The sequence below is a fragment of the Agelaius tricolor genome, unplaced genomic scaffold, assembly GCF_023055355.1.
Source record: "Agelaius tricolor isolate 1412-34295 unplaced genomic scaffold, bAgeTri1.0.p SCAF_28, whole genome shotgun sequence".
NCBI classification, from domain to species: domain Eukaryota; kingdom Metazoa; phylum Chordata; class Aves; order Passeriformes; family Icteridae; genus Agelaius; species Agelaius tricolor.
In genome coordinates, this window is record NW_027269288.1 from 4,902,643 (window position 1) to 4,926,226 (window position 23,584).

The window sequence follows — 23,584 nt, forward strand, 5'->3', positions numbered from 1 at the left end:
ATCCAACCAACCTGGCCTTCTTTCCTTCAGCCATGGATATCCCTGAGAACAGATAGGTAGGACTTGCATGCAGGAAAACATCCATCCACATGAGTAAATAAATGAGAAGTGGTGATATTGTCTTGGGTCAGGAACGTTGGATGTGTTGTGCTAGAAGAAAAAATAAGAGAGGTGTAGCATATCCTGAAGTGTTTGGTAAAAATATCTCATGCTCTTCTTTACTGCACTCTTGTGTTCCAGGTCACAAAGAGGAAGATGAAACTCCTTCTGTTTCTGCTGTGCTGTCTCTGGAACAAACAGCTGTGATTCAGGAGATGGTAAATCAGGATGTCCTTCCAAAGCTGATGATCCCCAGTCCCACCAATGAAACACAAGTGGTAACTGAAGACAAACAAGGAGAAGCAATAAACTGTGCATCAGATGATTTAGATGATGATGAAGAGGAGGATGAAGAAGAGGAAGATGAAGAGGAGATAGAAGATACCAGTATGCCTAAAGAAAATGCTGAAATGCCTTTGATATGTGAAGAAAAGTTGGACTCCATGGAAGAACAAAAGAGTACGTCAGAGGAATCTCCAGAAAGCTCTCCAAAGAAAAAACTCGTGGTGAAAATTCCAAAAGCAGAGGGGGAATCCAACGGTGATGTTCAGGAAACATTCATGTTTCCTTGCCAGCATTGTGAGAGGAAGTTTACAACAAAGCAAGGGCTCGAGCGCCACATGCACATCCACATCTCCACCCTGAGCCACGCGTTCAAGTGCCGCTACTGCGGCAAAGCCTTCGGCACTCAGATCAACAGGCGCAGGCACGAGCGGCGCCACGAGGCCGGGCCCAAAAGGAAACCATTCCTCACACTGACCTCCTCGCAACACTTGGATAATGTTGCTGATAACCAGGTGATTGTGGATGATGGTCTTAAAGATGACCTGAATGTTTCCGGTCTTGTGCAAGACTCTGTCGTCTTGGATTCGGAGAAAGTTTCCCAGGAAATGTCAAACTCGGCGTTTGCTGAGGAGAATAAGGAGCCCAAAGAATTGCATCCGTGCAAATACTGCAAGAAGGTTTTTGGTACTCACACCAACATGAGGAGGCATCAGCGCAGGGTTCATGAGCGTCATCTCATTCCCAAAGGTGTCAGGAGAAAAGGGTTCTTTACTGAGGAGCCCCCTCTCCCAGCAGAGCCAGCCCCAGCAGTCCAGAGTGTGTACATAGCGAGCACAGAAATAGAAGAGGAAGGGGAAGGAGATGATGTCTATCTTATGGATATATCCAGCAATATCTCTGAGAATTTAAATTACTACATTGATGGGAAAATTCAGTCCAACAGCAGCACTAGCAATTGTGACGTGATTCAGATGGAGTCCAACTCTGCAGACTTGTATGGGTTGAATTGTATAATCAGTCCAGTCACAGTGGAAATTTCCACAAATTTAAAGGTTACACAAACACATGTGAATGAACCTCCTAAGGAACCCTCTAGCAGTGGGAGCAGTGAATCCAAAAAGAGAAGAACTGCCAGCCCTCCTCTTGTACCAAAAATAAAAACTGAAATAGACCCAGAACCTATAACTCCTACTAGTTCTTTAAATCTTCCTCTTAGCATTTCAACAGAAACCTTACCTTTCCATAAAGAAAAAGGGGTTTATTTGTCATCAAAATTAAAGCAGCTTCTTCAGACACAGGACAGTAAGAAGATAACTCCATCAAGTGAAATCCCTAAAATAGGACCTTCTGTTACATCATCATCTGTTTTGCCTCCAGTGTCCAGCAGATTTAAAAGAAGGACCAGCTCTCCTCCCAGCTCTCCACAGCACAGTCCAGTGCTTCGAGACTTTGTCAAATCAGGTGAGGGAAAAACTGTGTGGAATGATAATATCAGGAGTTCAAAAATGCCAAAGTTAGAAAGCCACAGCAACTCACCTGCTTGGAGCTTGACTGCAAGGGAGGACAAAGAGACTTTGAGCCCTCATTGCTTTGAAGAATATAAAATATCAAAAGACTGGACAGCAGCTCCAACTTTTGGCAATGTGTGCAACCAGCAGCCCCTGGATTTATCCAGCGGTATGAAACAAAGGTCTGATGTCAAAAGCAAGACTCAGGTTCCCTGGGAATCTGTTCTAGATCTAAGTGTGCATAAGAAGCCTTGCAGCGATGCTGACGTGAGGGAATGCAAAGAAAACTCCACCCACGCCACGTGCAGTGGTGTTAAGAAGAAGAAGCCCACCACGTGCATGCTGCAGAAGGTTCTGCTGAACGAGTACAACGGGACGGACGTGGCCCCGGAGCAGCCGGGCAGGGACAGCCCCGGCACGGCCCCGCAGCCTCCGGCCGAGCCCGACGGGGACCCCGCTCCCTCAGCAGCGCCTTGCACTGACCCTCAGCCCCTCAGCTCCTCTGCTGCTTCCCCCGTGCCACAGGCGCCGGCTGCACCCGCTGTGTGCCAGCTGCCCCCGCTGTTAACGCCCACCAACGCCCCGTCCCCGCCGCCCTGCCTGCCCGTGCTCACCGTGGCCACGTCGCCTCCGCCCCTGCTCCCAACCATGCCCTTACCCATGCCAGATGCCTCTGCCAGTGCCACTAACACTTCCTCCTGTCCCTCGCCACTCTCCAACACTACTACCCAGTCCCCACTGCCGGTTCTTTCACCTACGGTTTCTCCTTCTCCATCCCCCGTCCCTTCTGTTGAACCTCTTATTTCTGCTGCTTCACCTGGGCCCCCTACGCTGTCTTCCTCATCTTCCTCCTCCTCTTCCTCCTCTTTCTCATCCTCTTCCTCCTCATCGTCTCCATCTCCACCTCCTCTTTCTGTAGTTTCTTCTGTTGTTTCCTCTGCTGATAACCTTGAAAGTTCTCTCCCAATAATAAAACAGGAAGAAGCTGAAAGCGAGCAGCAGAAAGCGAGAGAAGAGCCTCATACTTCAAGTGAATCAGGAGTAGTGCAGGAAACCTTCAACAAGAGCTTTGTGTGCAATGTCTGCGAATCACCTTTTCTTTCCATTAAAGACCTAACGAAGCATTTATCCATTCATGCTGAAGAATGGCCCTTCAAATGTGAATTCTGTGTACAGCTCTTTAGGGATAAAACAGACTTGTCAGAACATCGCTTTCTGCTTCACGGAGTAGGGAATATCTTTGTTTGTTCAGTGTGTAAAAAGGAATTTGCTTTTTTGTGCAATTTGCAACAGCATCAACGGGATCTCCATCCAGACAAGGAGTGCACACATCATGAGTTTGAAAGTGGGACTTTGAGACCCCAGAATTTCACTGACCCCAGTAAGGCCAACGCAGAGCACATGCAGAACCTGCCAGAAGATTCTTTGGAACCTTCAAAAGAGGAGGAAGATGAAGATCTAAATGATTCTTCTGAAGAGCTTTATACTACTATAAAAATAATGGCTTCTGGAGTGAAATCTAAAGATCCAGATGTCCGTATGGGCCTCAATCAACACTACCCAAGCTTTAAACCACCTCCGTTCCAGTATCACCATCGTAATCCTATGGGGATTGGAGTTACTGCAACAAACTTCACAACCCATAATATCCCACAGACTTTTACCACTGCCATTAGATGCACAAAATGTGGAAAAAGTGTTGATAACATGCCTGAGTTACACAAACACATACTGGCCTGTGCATCTGCTAGTGATAAAAAGAGATACACACCTAAAAAAAATCCAGTCCCCCTCAAACAGACAGTGCAGCCTAAGAATGGCATGGTGGTCATTGCTGGGCCTGGGAAAAACGCCTTCAGACGAATGGGTCAGCCTAAAAGACTCAATTTCAATGTGGAGATCAGCAAAATGTCCTCCAATAAACTAAAAATAAGTGCATTGAAAAAGAAAAACCAGCTTGTACAGAAAGCTATCCTGCAAAAAAAGAAATCTGCCCAGCAGAAGGCAGAACTGAAAAATAACCCATCTGAGACAGACTCTCACATCTGCCCCTACTGTAACAGAGAGTTCACTTACATTGGGAGTTTGAACAAGCATGCATCATACAGCTGCCCCAAAAAACCCATCTCTCCCTCCTCCAAAAAGAATTCTTCCAAAAAAAGTGCAGCTTCTTCACCTGCAAACAGTGACAAGGGCAGCAACCAGCGCAGGCGAACAGCAGATGCAGAAATCAAAATGCAGAGCACTCAGCCCCACCTGGGCAAGACCAGAGCACGAACCTCAGGACCTGCACAGCTCCAGCTCCCCTCTGCCTCCTTCAAATCCAAACAGAACGTTAAATTTGTACCTTCCATGCGATCTAAAAAGCCAAATTCATCTTCATCCTTGAGGAACTCTAGTCCTGTAAGAGTGGCTAAAATGTCCCACGTTGATGGGAAAAAAACTAAGGTGGTTTCTAAGAACAATTCCTCTGGAATCTCCAGCAAAGCGTCCCGGAAATTGCACGTCAGAATCCAAAGGAATAACAAAGCTGTTTTGCCAAGTAAATCTGCTGTGGCAAGTAAGAAAAAGGCAGACAGGTTCAGTGTAAAATCCAGAGAGAGGATTGGAGGACCAATCACACGGAGTCTGCAGCAGGCAGCAAATGCAGAAGCAGCAGAAAACAAAAGAGATGAAAGCAGTACAAAGCAAGAACTGAAAGATTTCAGGTAAGCATTTCATTTGAAGTTGAAACAACCCAGGAACACGTTGCTTGCTGTTTTGCTTGCTGGTCTTTTTTTTTTTTTTTGTCTTTTTTTTTATCTTTTTTTTTTTTGAGTTTCTCATGCTTAAATAAAAAAAAAAAGTTGCATTTCCTAAAACATGGATGAGCAGCTTACTGATGCTGGGGTATGATGTACATACTTGATGCATTTTGTCATGTCATGAAATTATCCACGGTTTGTATAGAGAATGTCTTTAATTATAAACTGAATTGAAAAGTCTGGAAAAAAAATGTCAATACCTGAGTGCAAATAAACTTAATGTCATTAAACTCAATGTTATTGGAGATACTGACCTTGTATTTGGTATCTGACATCTAAGGTAGCCCAGAAACATTCTAGATTTATTTATGGTAGTTCACTAAGTTAAAAAATACGACTGCATTCTTTACTCACTAAAATAACTTGCTTTGGTTTGTAATAAAAAGCATTCTCTGCATATATATATATATATATGAAAGAAACAAACCATGACCAAATACTTCAAAAATGTATGTGCATACGGACTGAGATCATAAAATACTTAATATAAGGGAAATAGACATGTAAGAAAAGTTACATGAACATGTAAATTTGTTAGAAGTATCATGCTCTTTATGTTTCACTATAAAACTTTATAATTAAAGTTCTATTTCTTTTTGAGAAGAAGCATTTTAATCACAAGAAAGGGTAATCCTTCAATAAATAAATAAAAAATCTTAATCTACGTGCCTGAGTCCCGATTCACGTCTTCATGTAGTCTCTCAAATCAATAGTATATTTTGCACAGTGTTTCTAACCTTTGTTACCTTGCTCCTGCCCTGTTGTTCTTGGAAACAGGAGTCTGACTTGCTGAGGAACTTTCCCAAAGCTCACTGGTAATTAAGAGTTCTTCTGGGGTTGGTAATTGCAGCGCCTGGCTGTGATTAACACCAGAGTTAGGGCCAAGGGTAGGGGGTTTGAGTCCAGAGGAGGGGGAGGAACTGGCAGCTCTGTCAGAGCAAGGAGAGCAGGATCTGTTCATTGTCAAAATCCAGACTGTTCACAGCTTGTGTGTCTTACAGTGAAGATCTCCAAAGAGTGAGGAAATACTTTGGAAAGTAAAGGTGTTCAATATAGCAGAATTATTCCCAAGTGCTGGAGGGGAATTTGACTTCAAATAATCCATACCCAAATTAGGATGTGTTGAAGGAGAAAAATGTTAGTGGAATTTGGAGACTAATGGTGTAAAAATGCCTTTTAGGAACCAGAAATGTCTACCAGGCCTGTTCCCTTGGGACATAAACATCTTCATGTTAATTCTCATCAGCTGCTCCCTTAGTTATGTGTGAAACTGTATTTAAATGGTGCCAGAACAGATCAGTAGAAGAAGAAGCCAAAACACCACATCTTCCCATCCAAATGAATCATTTGACCTTAGGCAAAACAACCAAGTACTTGGAAATGGGTGCATATGGGAATTGTTTGTAGTATTTGGGGAAATAACAATTGACCTGGGGCAAGGTTTCCTTGGCTGGCTCAAGCAGCCTTGATTTACTTTGGCTGCTTGGAGTCTTTATCAGTTTAACCAATGGTTACACCAGGGAATTCTTTTTGTCTCTGAAGTGACTTTTATAAATCTAGATTGTCTACTCAAATTCTTTTTATATCAGTTCTACAGTATGAAGAATTTTTCTGCCTTCATACACTAATATCAGCACAGTTTAACTTGGATTCTACTCTCTGTAGGCACTGTTGGGTTTTGATTTTTTTTTCCAGGAAATCTTAATATTTTTTTCAAGACTTGCTTCATGTATATTTGTCTGCCAATTTGTTTTTCACCTTTCAGGTTTCTGTGTAAACATACTCGTTCACAATTTTTTTTTTGTCATTTATCTTCAGTTTTTGTTTTGTTGTTTGTTTTTCTTTTCAATTTCTATTTTCTAAGAATCTCCTGTAAAAACAAAACAAACAAAAAAAAAATCCCTTAATGCCATGGTAGAGCTGTTGCATGCTCATCTTAGGATAAGCACTGCACCAAGGGATGTGAAATGCAAGCTTGTGAAACTCCCAGAAGCTGAGTCACAGCCATAAAATTGCCTGCAGTGTCGGGCCTAGACTTTGTTACTTTGTGCTTGACACATGTGGGAGAATTCAGATTAAAGCCAAGGGCAGTGTTAATTAAACACACATGGAACCCCACAGGAGATCAGCAGAAGGAACAGTGGGGATGACCTGAACCAAATCTCTCTGCTCTTGGTGTTGTGGATGGTGCTGGGCAGTGCAGATCCCTTCAGCCTGTGCAGAAATCAGTGTAGAGTCAGGGCCAGCAATTGCTGCACTCCAAGTGTTCTTGTCATGTTTTGGGTCTCCTCAGGCTGTTTGTCTCAGTAGAGGCCAACCAGCAGGGCAGAATCACCTTCCCACCTTCTCCTCACTTTCTGAGTCTTTTCATGCCCAGTATACAGTGGAAAAAAGGCCTGATTTGGATGTTTTATGGATTTTCCAAGTTCTTATTTACACATGCAGGTAAAACTTTATATGGCAGTGATGAATTTCTAAACAGCAGATATAGAATGGATGCAGTGGATCTTTTTATGGATAAGAAGCCTAGAGCAGGGCTACAGACCTGCATATTTTGAAAATGAAATCTATAATTATTCTAAAAGGTTGTACACCTCTAATTTAAGACAATGAATTGGTCTATTGTTCATAACAGCTTTTTATGGAAATACTGTTTGTGACATGTTCCTAGAGCTTTCACAATTAATGACAGGATGGATGGAAAGTGACTCATTTCTTTATACAGACACCCCTTTTATTTTTTGTTCTTAAAAAGTAATCTACCTCTTTAAAATTTGTAGTTTAATACTTGTTTGGTGAATTTGTGCCACTTTAACTTTCACTTTCACTATCATTCCCATTTTGTTACATTTCTGTTATGGGGACTTTATGTTGAAATATTGTATAAAGCATTTGTAGCAAGTTTAAGAAAATAAAATATTTAAAATTATTTAAATTGTTTTGGACACTTCAATTGTACTATATGTGATTTACATTTTACATTAATTTCATTTTGTTTTCATTTTGGGTTGTTGATCTTGGAGCATGTTCCTGTATTAAAGTTTGCTGTTAGGTATATTGTTTCTTCTATTGGAGAGTTGATATAAAGATTATTCTAATGAAAACATTAAAAATTGCAATTTGACATAAAAGTGGGGTTGTCCTTGCTTTTGAATGCTGTAGCCTTGCTGGAGGGCTGTAAATTGAGGTAAGAGCTGAAGAGGGAGGTTCCTCCTCCATGTGCTCTCCATGCTGTGCTGTGAGCTCCAGTCCCTGGTGTTGCAAGCACTGAGTGACCAAGCAGATGGAATTATTATTATTATGACACATTTCCTAAAACCAATAAAGTGAACTTTTCAAAAACTTTGGGGGAAAGTTGCCTTTTGTGTGGAAAGCAGATGTGCCAAGAAAGAGAAAAGAAAGAGAAAGATAAAGAAAGATAAAGGAAGATAAACCAGTGTTCATCTAGGAGGAGTTCAATGTATCCTTCAGCTGTGTCCCCCTGGTTCAGTGACATCAATTTGTACCAATTGGCCACTTCTGGCTTAGCCTGAGGATTTTAGGCTTTAATTGTGGACACAGCTGATAAATTGAAATTATTTAAATGAAAATTACACTATTTCAACTTCTGATACTATAGTTTTCTGTTTTACTGATATTATAGTTTTTTGGTTTTATATTTTTTAAACTTGTTAAATAGTTCAATAAGAAAAATACAAATGCAGAGGTATTTTTGGCTCTAGGGAGTTTTGGAATGTTGTATTCCCTTCAAGATGTGTGTTGTGCCTCTTGCAGTCCAGCTGGAAGCATCTGTGTCCATGTTAGTGTGGCAGTGGGCTGGAGAAATGAGACATTGCTGAGGCTAAACAGCATTTTACAGCAGTCAGATCCTGCACATGCTCCCAGCTAATCCAGTAGTAAGTTACTGTTTTATGGAGTTGTCCATTCAAATTAATGCTTCTGTCTGAATGAGACTTTTTGCTAAGAAGCCCCAGTTTATTTTTCCATGTGGGATGTCATTCCTTGGATGTTCTGTCTATAACAGCATTGTCCCTGCAGTTTGGATGGTGGGGGAAGAGCTGATGGGATGATGCAGAGCTCCCAACATTCAGGGGGTGTTTTTGCACTCCCTGCAGTTTGGGATTTGCACCACAGTGGAAGAGGTGAATCCTTGGTCTCCTTACACCAGGGAGCTGGGGGGAAGCCACAGTGGAGGTTTCCACTCTGGATTAGGTTTTACTCTCTTTACCCAAGGGAAAATACTGTTTTACATACTCAGTGTTGTATTTTGAGGTTTTATCAGAAAAAGGAAACATGGAAAAAGTGAAGATTTACAGTCTGGAGATTGCAGAGGATGGGACATAAACTTGGTTCATTGTTTCCAATCTTTACTGACAAAGGAAATATCACTTGGAGTTTGCTCTTGCTGCAGTCTGGGTATTTCAGTCACCTTGTAAGGATTTATTGGCCATGTGTAGCAGTGAACTGATGGTGAGTAAACCAGCCTCATTCTTTAATATCATGGCAGAAATCCTTTTGCCATTTTATGTGTGGTGTCTCTGCTGTGATGTTAAATCCTTTGGGTCCCAAGGATGTGCCACACTGAGATGTTCACCTGTGCTCACCAATTTATCAGAGAAATGCTGGGTGATGGAGATCTCCAAATGAGAAATGATCATCAAAGGGTTTCAGTCCTAAACAAGTGACTCATCACAAACAGAAATGTGCAGCTTTCATAGTCACTATTGCAATTGCATCTCATCTGCATAATTGAATTTCTCTGGCTTTTATAGCTGCCTCTGTATGATCTGAAGCAACAATAAAGCTGTAACAGAGCCCACAGAGTGCTGACACGTCTTGAAATGCATCCAGACAGGCAATGAAAACAATTTACCTTGTGCTGTTTACAGAGCCCAAGTGACACGCTGGGCGAGATCAAATGAGGGTTGCTTTAATAAAAACAGAGGTGCTGGGGTTGTTGTGGAGAGGCAGATCTGACAGGCTGTGTTTTCCTTTCCTTGTTTTCCATTTCCCAGTTTGCTGGCAGGCATGGGAAGCACCTTGTGGCACAGCTGGGCTGTGTTCAGTGCTGGGTGTTAGAGCCAGGCCCCTCCTGCCCTCCAAGCTCCTCAGCCCCGGTGGGAGCTGCCCAGGGGATTCAGGCTGGGCTGGTTCTGCTGCTCTGCTTGGTCAGCATTTTGTGTTGCAAGGCTGATATTTAAAATTCTAGTTTGGTTCCTGATGATTTTCTTTGGGGAGATGTCATAGAGTTTGATGTCTAAATGTTCAATATTGAATGCAAATAGGAATAGCATTCACTTCATTTGCTGTGGTTTGTGACTTCATTTCCAAAATTATGGGCTCAGCTCCAGGTTTTTACTGGAGTTGGGTTTAGCCAAGGAGCTGAATTGCTAGAGACAGACAAATAGCTTGTGAATGGCCTTAAAAAGAGAACTTAGAGGACCTTACATACTAATTCTGGCTTTTATTTACTGGATGTGATCTCGTGAGTCACATGATGATGGAGTTCTGCTCATGATGAAAAGGAGCTAAACAATAGATTTTGAACAAGCCCATGCTGGGTTGGAGCTGAGCTTTTGTGGTAAGTCTGTGATGAGAGAGGGGTGAACTTCCACATCTATTTAATGAAACTTTTGTTATCATTCTTCTTCTTGCTTGCTAGCCTTCTGATGAAATCCTTTCTTCTATTCTTTTAGTAGAGTTTTAATATATATCATAAAAGAATAAATCAACCTTCTGAAACATGGAGTCAGATCCTCATCTCTTCCCTCTTCCTGGGACCCCTGTGAACACCACCACAGCACAGGTTGGACTCATGGCCTTGGAGGTCTTTTCCAACCTCAGTGAGTCTGTGATTCCTTCTGCAGTTCAGGCAGTGCTGCTCAGCAAAGTTCAATCACAGAATCACAGAATGAAGAGGTTGGAAGAGACCTCTGAGATCATTGAGCCCAACCTATGCCCCAACACCTCAACCAGGCTATAGCACCAAGTGCCATGTCCAGGCTTTTCTAAACACATCCAGAGATGGTGATTCTGCCACCTCTCTGGGAAGAGCATTCCAGTACTTTATTATTCTTTTGGTGAAAAATTTCCTCCTAATATCCAACCTGTACCTTCCCTGACATAGCTTGAGACTGTGTCCTCTAATGCTTGTGTAAATGCCAGGACTTTTTCAGGGAAGGGATTTTGTTGGGAATGCAGAGCTCATTCCCAGGCCCAGGCCTGTGCATAGCCCCAGTGACTCAGTGAGGAATTTCTGGAGTTTTTCTTTTAGGTGTCGAGATCTCAGCATTGCAGTGTGGAAGGAGGTGGGGAGATGAGAAATAATGAATTCTTACATCACTGAGCTGCTTTGAAGAGTTTCACACTCAAACTCCACAGTCACTGGAATTTGAAGTTGTATTCTGTTCATTATGGCAAATTCAGCATGTCCCTCATCTGCCTTTTGAAGTCAACACACACTTTTTTCTGTGGTTTCTTTGTTATGTAATGAGATGTGCAGGACTGAGGGCTCAGCCTTGTTCTGCTGCTCCCCAGCAACCCTTTGGAACTCTTTTGGTGCCACCATTTCTCTATAAAGCTAAATAAAATAAACTACAGCATTCCCTAAGTGTAATGAAAGTTTTCTCATCCTGTTAGGAATGTGATTATTAGATACAAGCTTTTTATCAAATCACATGACCTGACTGTATAGAAGATGAATTTGAGTACTTCTGGTTTTAATCCCAAATTTTTTACCTTTTGGCTTGCAAAATACTCTGTGTGCCACTTTAAAAGGGCAGGAAGACACATTGCTGACATGATACTGTTCATCTAAATTTATTATTGATTTACACCAAGATTTCTTAAGTGACCAAGACTCTGAGCTCAACTTGAAGCACCTTCAAGGCAACTGAAGGAGCTCAGAGCTGGATTCCTGCTCAAGTGGCTACTTTAGGTCACTGGTTGCTTTTGAAAATAATCACCATTTTACTAAAATATTAAACTTTAATACATTCATTTTAAAGCCCCCCAGGTGAGCTTAGGCATGGTGTGAGATTTTTTCCCCTGTTGGTTTGGTGTTCATCAGCCCAGTTCCTTGTGATCCACGGGGAGTGGAACTGAGCCAGCCATGAAGAACCTGAAAGTGCAGAGCAGGGGTGAAACAAAGCAGTTTGGGAGCTCCTGTGGGGAGCAGTGCTGCTGTAAAGGATTCAGTCTTTGAAGCACTGTGGTGGAGAGTGCTGTGAGGTGTCTTCTTGGAAGTCTAGAATGCAAAGGATCTCAAGAACAGGTTTTTCCAGTTTAGATTCATGAAAAGCCTGACCATAATATTCATGTTCTGTGAAGGAAAGATAAAATCCTGACCTGCTCCAGCTCTTTCCCTGCTTTCATGAATAAACACACACAATTCTCAAAAAATTAAGCTCCTTTTTGCTTTCTGCTGCTTCCCCATTTTCTGTACATCCCTTTCAACAAAACTTTCAACAAAACCTTTTTGTCTTGAGAAACACTTTGTTCCACTGAAAGAGACAAACAAAGGTCTTGTCCTTAGTGGGTGATGTTTTTATGTTTTTCCAAGTCCTTGTTTTGTGTATTTATTTCCCATTAAGCAAAGTGCTGCTGCCAGGGAGTCCATTGCAGTCAGGGGAGCAGGGCTGTGGTTTAATCTCACTGAGAGCAGAAAGCCCAGAAATGGAATTTATCCACCCCTGAACCTTCTTGCTTCCCCTCTGGCCTGTGAAATTACTCAGCCTAATTCTGTAAAACCAAGAATTTGGCCCTAAACATCCACATTTCTATTTTTTTTTTTTCCTAAGCAGTCAATGATTTGTGTCATTTTAGATATTCTTTAATTTCAGATTAGGAAACACTTGATAGAATAAGTTCCTGTCATGCTGATTGTTAAATGTAATGTGGAATGTGCGTGTGTCTGTAATTTTGGAGCATATCCTTGGGGTTATTCTAGATTATAGAGTATAATCCTTGTAGGGAAAAAACCACTTTAATTGAGGTAAAAATGTGAACCTAAATCACCTGAATTTTTCCCAGAAACTGCCATGACTTTGTTCACTGAATTTCCCAGGTGGGACTGGCACCCACCTTGGATCATTGCAGCCTTCATGCCCACAGATACCACGGTTTATTTCTCTGGGACATTTCTAGAGAATTAAACCAGCAACCCAGGAGAATGTTAATTGAAGGAGTGTGGTAGAAGACAAACTAATTTGAATAAAAAATACCAAATGTATTTTGGGAATGTCTCAGGGAAGGGGGTGTGTGAGGATTTGGCATTTTTCCTGGCCTTTGAGTTTGTGTCTGCTGCTCATGGCAAGGCTGATGGGGAAGCCTGGCAAGGGATATGGAAGTAGGAACTTGGTTTGGACAAATTCAATATTCAGGAGACAATTTAACCTGTGACAGTAATGAGGGTGGTGTGGGAATCTTCCTTTGTTCAGTGCTCTGCTTTAAGGCTGCAGATTTTCTGAGTGACCTTGGCAAATCCCTTTCCACCTGGCTCTGTTCTGGATCTGAAAATCTGGGATTATGGTACTGACTCACACTACAGAACACTTTCAGATTTGAGGATGGAAAACTTGAAGAGCTGTGATTTAGTGTATTTTATATTTTAGGGAGTCTCACCAAATTGGGTGATTTATCTCTTCTAATTTAGGTGTGCTCTCAGTTGTGAGAGAGCCTGTAAAAAATAGCCTCATTTAACTTCTGGGTCAGCTTTAATTTATGGAATAGCTGGTGCATCTACCAAACTATTTAGTTTGGTTTTAAATTCCTTAGCTGACAGAGAAAACTTTGTGCACACAAATCCTTTCTGCTACCTGATATCTGGGCCTTTTTTCCTTACAAGCAGAGTATGTTTTCTGTTGCTATTCTTTATTTTTAATGATTTTTTTCCTGGCTGGGGACTGTTGCCAGCAGTGGTTCTGCAGAGCTGGGGTAGCCTGGGCTGGGCACAGGGTGTGAGGGGCTGGGAGCAGCCCTTGCCCCTTCCCATGGGACCATCCCTCAGCACAGGCTGTGAATTCCTTTTCTCTGCCTGTCTCCAGTTACCCAGGGCTGAGATGGTGAAAGCAGGTGCAAAGTGACAGGGACTAAAATAGCAATTTCAACCACAGCTCCTAATGCAGCAGGGGGATCTCAGCTCCCCTCCCTCTCAGAGAACAGCTCCCCTTGTCCAAATCATCCCCAAATCCCAGCTCTTCTCTAAGCAGGCTCTTAAATGAGAGTTCTGCACCCACTGCAGGTGAGTGTTGGGACAAGGGAGGCCCTGGTTCCTGTGAAACTCCATTTCAACTCTCTCCAGCTTTGGCACAGCAGACAGGGCTGTGCTTTTGGAGCACTATGGAAGGGCAGCACTAACAACTCCATATGAAACTCAATTTCATTTTCTATTTGGAAAATAAATCCTTTTCTATCTCATTCTCTGATCCTCAGCTTCCAAATAACAAGCCATGTTATTGGCTTTAAAGCTTGAGGAAATAAGGGGTGAAAGATTGTGGAATTTTGGAGTAGTTTGGCACCTTAAAACCCATCTCTTTCCACCCTTCATGGGCAGGGACACCTTCCACTGGCCCAGGCTGCTCCAGGCCCCACCCAACGTGGCCTTGGACACTTCCACAGCTTCTCTGGGCACCCTGTGCCACCCTCACAGGAAAGAATTTCTTCCTAATGTCTGATCAGGGTGTGCATTTGAAAGTCTAGGACAGATTTTCCCTGATATTTTGTCTCTTTGGATTTGAGCTTTTAACATTTTTTTCTTTAGGTTTCCCATAGGATGTAGACCCTGCCTCACTGCCTGCAAGAGCACACAGATGTCATTGATTAGAAAAGAACTTTAAGCAGTCATAATTAATATTTTGACAGAAAGCACTACTTACATGGAGACATTCTAAACAGAAATAAACTAAAATTTCCCTCTTCTAGTTATAGTAAAAATCTGAAGCCAAACAAACTAAACTTATTTTGGATATTCTGCTGTTTCCCTTGGTAACAGTCCTTATATGGACCAACAAAAATCTGGCTGTTGTTGACCTCCCCATTGCCACTTTCTGGTTCTTCCACATTGGCTGAAGGTTCAGGATTGAATTCAGAAAGGCTGGAGTGGATGATTTACATAGAACAATAACAAAACTTTTGGCAGGCAATTTTAACCACCAATTTTAATTTGAAAATAATTGAATTGCTTGCTTTTCAAAATTTCTGTGGTTTGGGTTTTCTGTTGTAATGGAAAGTTTTGCACTTCTTTATGTCCAACTTGCAGTTGCATTGTGTGTAAGGACAAACTGAAATCTCCTTTAAAGGGTGTGTATTGAACTCTAAAAATAACCCAGAGAGAAACCTGGCTTTGAACTTTTTTTAGACATGTTGCTGTGTAAGAAAATGATATTTCAAAAGATGTTCCCTTGGAAGAACATAAGGGCTTTGGTTTGGTCAGAATTTTGAAGAATTTGCCTTGGGAAGGAAGGTGTGTAATTACCTATGGGGTGCACAGGTGTGAGGCAAAGCAGACAAGTTTGTGCATGATGGCAAAAGGTGCTGGATTTAAAAACAAAAAAAACAGGGGATTTTTTTGAATCTTTTAGGGTATGGAAGTTTGGCTTCATTTGAACTGAATTGTATGTCTAGAATAGGGCAGAAGCAGTTGGACTTCCCTTGCTTTGAGTCATGTTTTCAGGCTTTCTTCTTGAAATCACAGTCAACTGAGGCATAGAATTAAAATGTTACAGTAAAAATCTCCGATTTTCACTTTCACTTTGGGACTCTTAGTTTAAAATATGAAGTGCAATAAAGGCACAGCTGTGCCCTGTATTGTCAATTCTGTCAGTGCAATCATGACAGGAGTGCTCTGCCAACTTGGACCTGGGGAGAAATGACCAGGTATGTGCTCTGATAAAGTAAAATTCCTTCTCCAAAAATATGTATTTTAAACCTGATGTGGAGTGTTCTGAGCGAATGGAACGTGATTCTTCTGGTTTCTGGTGTAGCTGTGGCTTTGTCTGTCCCCAGTGGGTCTGGGGCACGGGGTGGGAGCCTGGACTCCCTTCCCGTTGACATTTTTCTGTTTCCTGCTTAAATAAACTCACAGGGTAAGTTCAGAACAAGGCAAAAATACCCTCTTACCTTCCGAAGTGGCTCTTGGTGCTTGCAGTGAGGGTGGAATGTCGTTTTCCTTTCTCGTGGCTTGCTAAAGCACGACTCTGCTTTGGTCTGTGCCCGCTCCCTGATGCTCTTCTGCCTCTTCGCACATTGCAGGCTCCGCATGGCCTCTAGATGTCCCTCCTCATCCTCGCACAGCCCCAGCAGCAGGCAGTGCAAGAAATCCAGCTCCAGCTCATCCCACTTCTTCTAGGAATAGACCCCGGGCATGTCTGACCAAAGCAGGTACAGCTATCGATGATAATTTGTCCCTGACGAAGGAGGAAATGATGAGGAGGGCTCCATCTTATCAAAAGGCTAATTCATTACTTTATTATACTGTATTATACTGTATTATTCTATACCATATTACACTATATACTTTATTATACTGTATTATTCTATATTATACTGTATTATTCTATATTATATTACACTATATTACATTAATCTAAACGGAATCTGCCAAGCTCTCAACTCTGCACACACTGCACAGAATCTCATCACTGTCAGCTGATGGGCTTGGGCAAATCAGTGACCCAGCCCCAGGTATTGGTGAGGCTGAGCTGATTTTCTGTTGGTTTCAACAAGACACTGTTTTCTGCTTCTTCATTTTCCCATTAACTTTCAGATAATAATCTCCTTTATACTGATGGAACAGCTAAGGAACAGGATACTTTACATGTGTAAAGCTAAAGGTGACAATGAGTACCAACAAAATTAAGACATTGCAGCTTTAAGTTTATTCTTTCTTAAAACCATTCAAAAAACAACATTTGAGGGAATAGTTGGTAAAATTCTGAGGTTTGCTATCTCCTGAATAATGGGGATGGTTGCTAATGAATGTTAATATCTCTAGCTGTCTCAGATCATTTAGTTGTGGTCCAAATCCAAGCAAAATTAAATCATGGGTGTCTCTTTGATGTACAGTGGTCACTGAAAGATTTGCCCTGCTTCCAGCTCCATAGAACATGGAACTGTGACTCCTTAAGCTATTTCTGCTTAAATTCCACTCTCTGTGTATTTTCAGGTACCAGAAACTTCTGACTGGAAAAGGGGAGGTGAAGCAATCCTCAAGCATTTCCCTCTCCTGCTTTGCTCAGATGAGGTGAGATGGGTTCCTCAGCAGACAGCGGGGACAGTGGCTTCTGCTGGAAGTGCTGATGTGCTTCTGTCATCCCAGCCTTCCTTGCCAGGGAGGGAGCACAGAGCAGGTTCCTGCCTCTCCAGAGAGTGCTGGGGCCAGGGTGATGTCCCCCAGTGCATGGAGCCCACGTGCCAGCCTGGAGAACAGCCTGGAGAAGGGTTCAGGCATCTGCAGGCAAAGGACTCCTGCTCAGAGGGTGGGTGGCTCTGGGTGAGTTTCTCTTTCTGGGAGAACACAGAGGGTTTAACATACTATGCAATTAAATTCTCAAAAGACTGTTACATCCTTTTAGTTTCTGCTTTCCATCCTAACGGGTAAAGAACTGGGCATCCCACAAAAGGGGGAGTGGTAGGGGGTCCTGAGGTCTCCACATGGGAAGCCTGTGGGTACCCCAGGCTCCTGACTTTGTGCCATTAGCTTTAAGGGGCAGATGCTGTTGCTTCTGAAGTGCATCAGGACACGTGGGTTTTGTTACATGATCCCTGGGAAATGCACTGACAGCCCAGCTCCATGAAGGGACAAACATCCATTTCTCAAAAGCTGCCATACCTTGTGTTGCCAGTCTGGTACTGTTCAGAGCCAGGATTTATTGATTCATTTAGGGACAGTATCAAACACAGGTGTTGCTGTGCAGGATCAGGCCAGACTTGTCCTTAAACATAACATTTGTCCTTAAATAGAGCACCTGTGTTTGTGTCTCTGGAACATGTGTTTGTTTTCAGGGGTGCTGAACAGAGGCCATCCCTGAGGACAGCCAGTAAAGACTAATTCCAGAAACACACAGGTCAGCTGATAAAATGCAGGGCAGAAAGGTCTCTTACCTCTTCCTGTCCCCACATGGGGTCAGTCACACCCAGCTGCATCATCTGCCAGTTCTGGGCAGAACTTCTGCCCCATTCACCCGTGAGGTGAAGGTTCCTTCTGCCAACACGTGATTTTCCATGATCCCTGCTAGTGTAGCATCCAGGTTTGGAACTTTTTAAGGAGGCCAAAGGGGTTGATTGTTGTATTTCCTTCTTGTTTCAGTCAGTTTATTCCTGTTCTTGACTTTGCACTCCACACAGAAAAGCACAGATCTGTGTATGCACACGTTAGTTAGGAAGAAACAAGTGCCCGGTTGATATTCCTCCCCACCACCCTGAAAAAGTCAAAGAAAGGATCAATTTTATATATATATCTTCATATATAGATATATATATATGACAGATAAAAATATATATGTATGGAATTGCTGAAAACAGTTAATTTTGTATAGTTTTGATGAAAATCAAATCATTCAAAATGAATAGAAAAGCTTTATAGAAGAAACACTGTTCACCATGAAAATGTTCTAGGTGAGTGTTGTTCGAGTTGGAAAGAAAAGGTTTGCAGGATCTTGTATTATCTCACCACAGATTTTTTGGATAAACCCCTCTTGGAGGCTTTCTAAGTGCAATTGTGGTTTGGGGGAAGGCTGAGAACTGGATGAGCCATAAAAATCTGCATCCCCTCCCATGCTGAAGTTATGCTTCCAGTCCAGGATGTGAGACCCTGAGGTCCTTGTGCCATTGCTGGCTGCTCTGCCTCATTTCTGGGGTGGAGGGTCTCTAGGGTTTGTTCCCTTTGGAGTTTTTATCTAGCAGTAATCTCATAAAAAGAGATGTACTAATTGCAAACAAAGCTGGGATTTTTCACAGCAGCCTTGGAAGACTGAGAATCCCATTAGTCATCCAAACCAGTTGGAAGGGAGCATCCAGATCTGCTAGGCAGCTTGGTAAATTTTGGTCAAATAGCACAAAAAATTAATTTTCCTGGCTTTATGTCCATGAACAAGCAGCTGGTGTGCACACACAGCTCTCTGATCAGTTTGTCTCCCTTTGGTGTTGCACGTTACCTTTTTATTTTCTCTCCACATTTTGTCCTTTCACTCATCATGTAATTTTAGTATGGTAAACCCTGTTCTTTCAAACAGCAGTGTCTGGAGAGTACCTAAATCACTTGAAAGATGAGTATAAAGTGCTAATAAATCCAATATACTCTGGCTTAAAGCAGCAGTATTATTAGTTATTGATTATGATTGATTGTCCCAGTGCAGTTTTGTTGGACACCTTATCAAAGATCACAGTTAGTGTATAAATTATCACTTGAGGATTGTTGCTGAGGAAGAGTTTCCTTGCCATATAGCCCAAATCCTGCTTTAAACAATCCTTTCTCCTCAGACCCACTCAGCTTCCAGTCAGTTCAATTAAGGATGAGTTCTGGCATGGATGCTGCCCAGTTTAGTGCCTTTAAGGCATCCCTGTGAGGTTCCCAGAGGCCACTTCTGTGCAATTTATTTTTGCTGCCTTTTTTAGAGTGTTATCAACTATAAAAACTGACATTCTCAAGGAGAGAAGTGTGTACATTGTTGTGATATAGGAACGTTTTTCCCAGAGAAATTCTGGTTTATCACACGAGCCTGTAAATATGTATTTACAATTTTAAAAGCACGTCTTTATGTCCCTGATTGTAAATGCTCTGTTTTTAAAGTTTTATAACATGTGACTCAACCAAGAGACCACAGCACACAGCTTTATATTGTACTGGTCTGTTTGAAGGGTCCATTACAGTCTGAGCTGTAGCAGAAAATTGTCCATGTCACCTACGAGAAATAACCCATGGTTGCACCAGATTTCATCATTTTTCTTCAGAAAAAAATGCAGTTTTTCTGGGAGGGGGGTGGGGGGGATGATTTTTCTTGCAGAAAAAAAAGCATCAGTTCAAAATGATGTCATTTCTCTGGACCAGTGAGGAGACTTCATTCACAGTGAATTCAGGAAAAGTATGCCATCTTTTCCCAAGGCAGAATTTCACAGTTTTGCAGCAAATTTTTAACCTCCCCCGTGCCTGCTGGTGAAACATGAAATTTTGCCCTTGACCAATATCACAAGTTCTTGTGAAAATTCAAGGAGAGGGTGGGGAAAAAGCTCAGGTTTTGCATGTAGAATTTCCAAGGACAACACTGGCAGCTCTGCAGTGCTCTCATGGCAGTGCTGGTACCAAGGAGTTTATTGAAAATGAACTCTGTGGAGATGTGGTGGGACCTGGTTTGTGCTGGGGCTCTGAATTGCCTTGGAGGACTGAAAGCTCTGTCGTCTGTCTGCCATGTAAAGAAAAAGAACAACAATAAATTAATGTGAAAAACTGCATTATGGAAATATTTATTGCTATTTCAGCCAAGGAGGTCTTAAAAGCTGAGACTGGCTGTGCTGTAGCTCTGAAACAGGGGAATGGTTTGGGGTTCTCCTGGTGGGTGGCGGGGGAGGAGGAAGGAGACGCGAGTGTCACCTTGGTCTGACAGGTTCAGTGCACACAGACAGGGATTCATTGTCCTGACAGCTCCACCCCAGCTCTGCATGCTTGGAGCAGCAGCCCCTGAGCCCTTTGCAGCCCCTCTCCATCCCAACCCCCCCCTCCTGCTGAGGTGTGTCAGCGCTGTGGGGCTCCAAGGCTGCTCTGCCCAGCTGGGAGGGAAGTGTTTGAGCAGGGTGTGCAGTGGGAGGGCTGTTCTCCCCCTAGGAGTGCTCCCTGTTCCATGAACTGTGTGCCAGCACTGCACACTGAGACATTTTATGCTTTCTGTAGGGCCATTTGTCCCTTTCCATAGAATCCCAAAGTGGTTTGGGCTGGAGGGACCTTAAAGCTCATCCCATTTTCCCCCTGCCATGGGCAGAGACACCTTCCACTATCCCAGGGTGCTCCAAGCCCCGTCCAACCTGCACTGCCAGGGATGGGACAAGCACAGCTTTGTGCAACCAGGGCCTCACCACCCTCATTGTAAAAATCTTCTTTAAATCTGCTCTAGATGGAGCCTCCTTCAGTTGGAAACCCTGTAAGGGAATCACTGAGGGTGGTGGGCAGCCATCGTCACGGGTGCATTAATCCCATGCATCCCATCCTGAAAAACAACAGCAGGTACAAGAAATAGGTTTGGGAACAGCTGAATTATGTATATTAATATTAATTTCACATAGGCTAAAAATGGCTCTTTCACCCCAGAAAATCTGAAGGTTCCTTATGCATTATAAATCTGGTCTCTTAGAGAAAAGCCACTGCTGTCACTGTCGCCTGCCAGCGCCTGCAGCAGCCTGCCAGGCTCCTCTGGCACTGTCACAGCCTGTTTGGCTCTCAGGAAATGCCACCCAATTTCAGGTGAGTTTGAAGGGATCTGATTGTGCTGAGCTGTCACTCTGTCCCTGAATAAGAACCTTGAGAAATATTCTTTAAATAGCTGCACGCTCCATCCTTCTGTCTGTGCTGTCACATCAAGCAGCGCTAATTACTCCTTTTTATAAGAGCTGTGGCTTTTTTGGGAGAAGGCTACACCCAAAAACAGATAAGGAGGATCACTTTCTCATCCTGAAGCTGCTGCCTGGAGGCTGCTCAGCTGTGTGTGTGTGGTGCTGGCAGAAGGATGCAGAGGACACGACACTGCCAGTGCCTGGATCCCCTCCCAAAGTCCCAGTCTGCAAAGCCAGGGGCTGCTGCACCAGTGTTTGGTGCCAGTGCTCCAAGGTAAATGCTCCAAGGTAAATGCTCCACCAAGGCTGGGGGACAGAGAGCTCAGGAGTGGGCACAGAGGAAATGAGTCCATCTGTGGTATTTGCTGGATCCCCAGGAGGAATTGATGAATCTGACTCCATGTTCTTAGAAGGCCAATATTATATGTTATGTTATATTATGTTATATTATATTATATTAATTATATTATATTATATTATATTATATTATATTATATTATATTATATTAATTATGCTATACTAAAACTATACTAAAGAATAGAGAAAGGATACTTACAGAAGGCTACAAAGAATGATAATGAATCTTGTGACTCTCTCTTCAGTCTGACACAGCCTGACCCTGATTGGTCATTAAGTTAAAACAATTCACATGAAACCAATGAAACAATCACCTGTTGGATAAACAATCTCCAAACACATTCCAAAGCAGCAAAACACGGGAGAAGCAAATGAGATGATATTGTTTTCCTTTTTCTCTAAGGCCTCTCAGCTTTCCAGGAGAAGAATCCTGGGCAAGGGGATTTTTCAGAAAATATGAATGTGACAGGGATGAGCTCAGCTGGAAGTGACAGCAGAGCAAGTTCTGCCCTGCTGCTCACAGATAAGCATCACTCACTCCCCAGTGAGGAAGAGGAGGGGCACTGACAGGTGCTGGGGTAGGGGACAATTTCATGCTGTGCTGTGGTGTTGATGTGAGGGTCCCCAGGATGAGGTGAGAGATGAGAATCTGACTCCAAGTTCTTAGAAGGCTGATTTATATTATATTATATTATATTATATTATATTATATTATATTATGCTATACTAAAACTCTATTAAAGAAAGAGAAAGGAGACCTCAGAAGGCTGGAAAAGAATGATAATAAAAACTCGTGACAGACTCAGAGAGTCTGACACAGCTGGCTGTGATTGGCCATTATTTAAAAACAATTCACATGCTGGGTAAACAATTCTCCAAATCACATTCCAGAGGAGCGAAACATGGAGAAGCTGAAGCTTCCCAGGAGAAGAAATCCTGGTGAAGGGATTTTCCATAAAATATCATGGTGACAATGCTGGGCTACATTTGGTTCCTATCAGGCTTTGCAGCTGCCTTGGAAAAAGAAGGGGCATTTGTCTGAGAGCAGTTCATATTATCTTAGATATGAGATGCCAATGCAAATAGGGCCACTCCCCTTTTTGTACTGCTCTGCTAAGTTTTGGGTCACCTTGACTTCAGCAGCACTTTGCAGGGTTGGTTTGCTGTTAATCTTTTTGTCCTTGTGTGCCAGTGCCTGTGTGAAGGGCTGGGGAGGGGCATTAACTCCAGGCTCATCTCCTTGCCCAGAGTCAGCTCCTCTGGGCCTCTGCACTGCTCAGTGAAGCTCTGGGGAATGCACTGTGTGGGGACAGGCATTGCATCAGAAAATCTATATATAAAACATAGTGCTCGTTATTAAACTCACATCTTGCCTTCTGCACATTGTATTTACTCTCTCATGTATTGAATTTTCCTACAGATGGTGTGTTTAACTGACAGAACTGACAGACTCCCTGAGCTCCTTTCTTGGGTTCCTCTGTCAGGTTTGCCTGGGCTGTGCTGATTCAGGAATGCTTCCTAATTTGACCTTCAAGGGCAATCCTGCAGCACTCTGTCCTGGCAGATTCTCTGTCTGAGTTCAGCTTCTCTCTGGGCCCAGCACCAACTGATTAGGGTCCTTTCAGAGTTGGGATTTCTTTCCTACAAGGATATTTATATATTAATTAATCCATACTAAAGCCTTACTTTTGATAAACAACCCAAAATATTCCCTAAGGCCTTAAGGGCATTTTCTTTCTGCACCGCTGACGTAATTTTCTTCTCTGCCTTCCAAACTTTTTTTTTTTCAGAAAGAATAAAACTCAACCAAACAAAATTGACTTTAAGCCAAGAGCTGCTGGAGATGTAATCTGAAGGAGGGCAGAAATGTGTTTAATTGCTGCTCTGATGCCAAACCTTAAGTGCTTTTCTTCAAAGTGAGTTCTACAAAACTCCATTTGCCTTGCATGACAGAGGCATCAGAACTGCAGAAACCTCCCAGAGCTGATGTC

The 23,584-nt window shown here is 42.7% G+C and overlaps 1 protein-coding gene across 2 annotated transcripts in view; it reads left to right on the forward strand.

Moving 5' to 3' along the window:
* PRDM2 (PR/SET domain 2) overlaps positions 1–20,141 on the forward strand; it is a 65,914-nt gene extending 45,773 nt beyond the window's left edge. For both annotated transcript variants that reach the window (XM_071449325.1, XM_071449326.1), the window contains 3 exons: positions 241–4,600; positions 15,947–16,075; positions 16,860–20,141. In XM_071449325.1, coding sequence (XP_071305426.1) covers positions 241–4,600; positions 15,947–16,043 — 4,457 coding nt within the window. In that variant the 3' untranslated portion in view covers positions 16,044–16,075; positions 16,860–20,141. The remainder of the gene's footprint in view (positions 1–240; positions 4,601–15,946; positions 16,076–16,859) is intronic.
* The last annotated feature ends 3,443 nt before the right edge of the window (positions 20,142–23,584 follow it).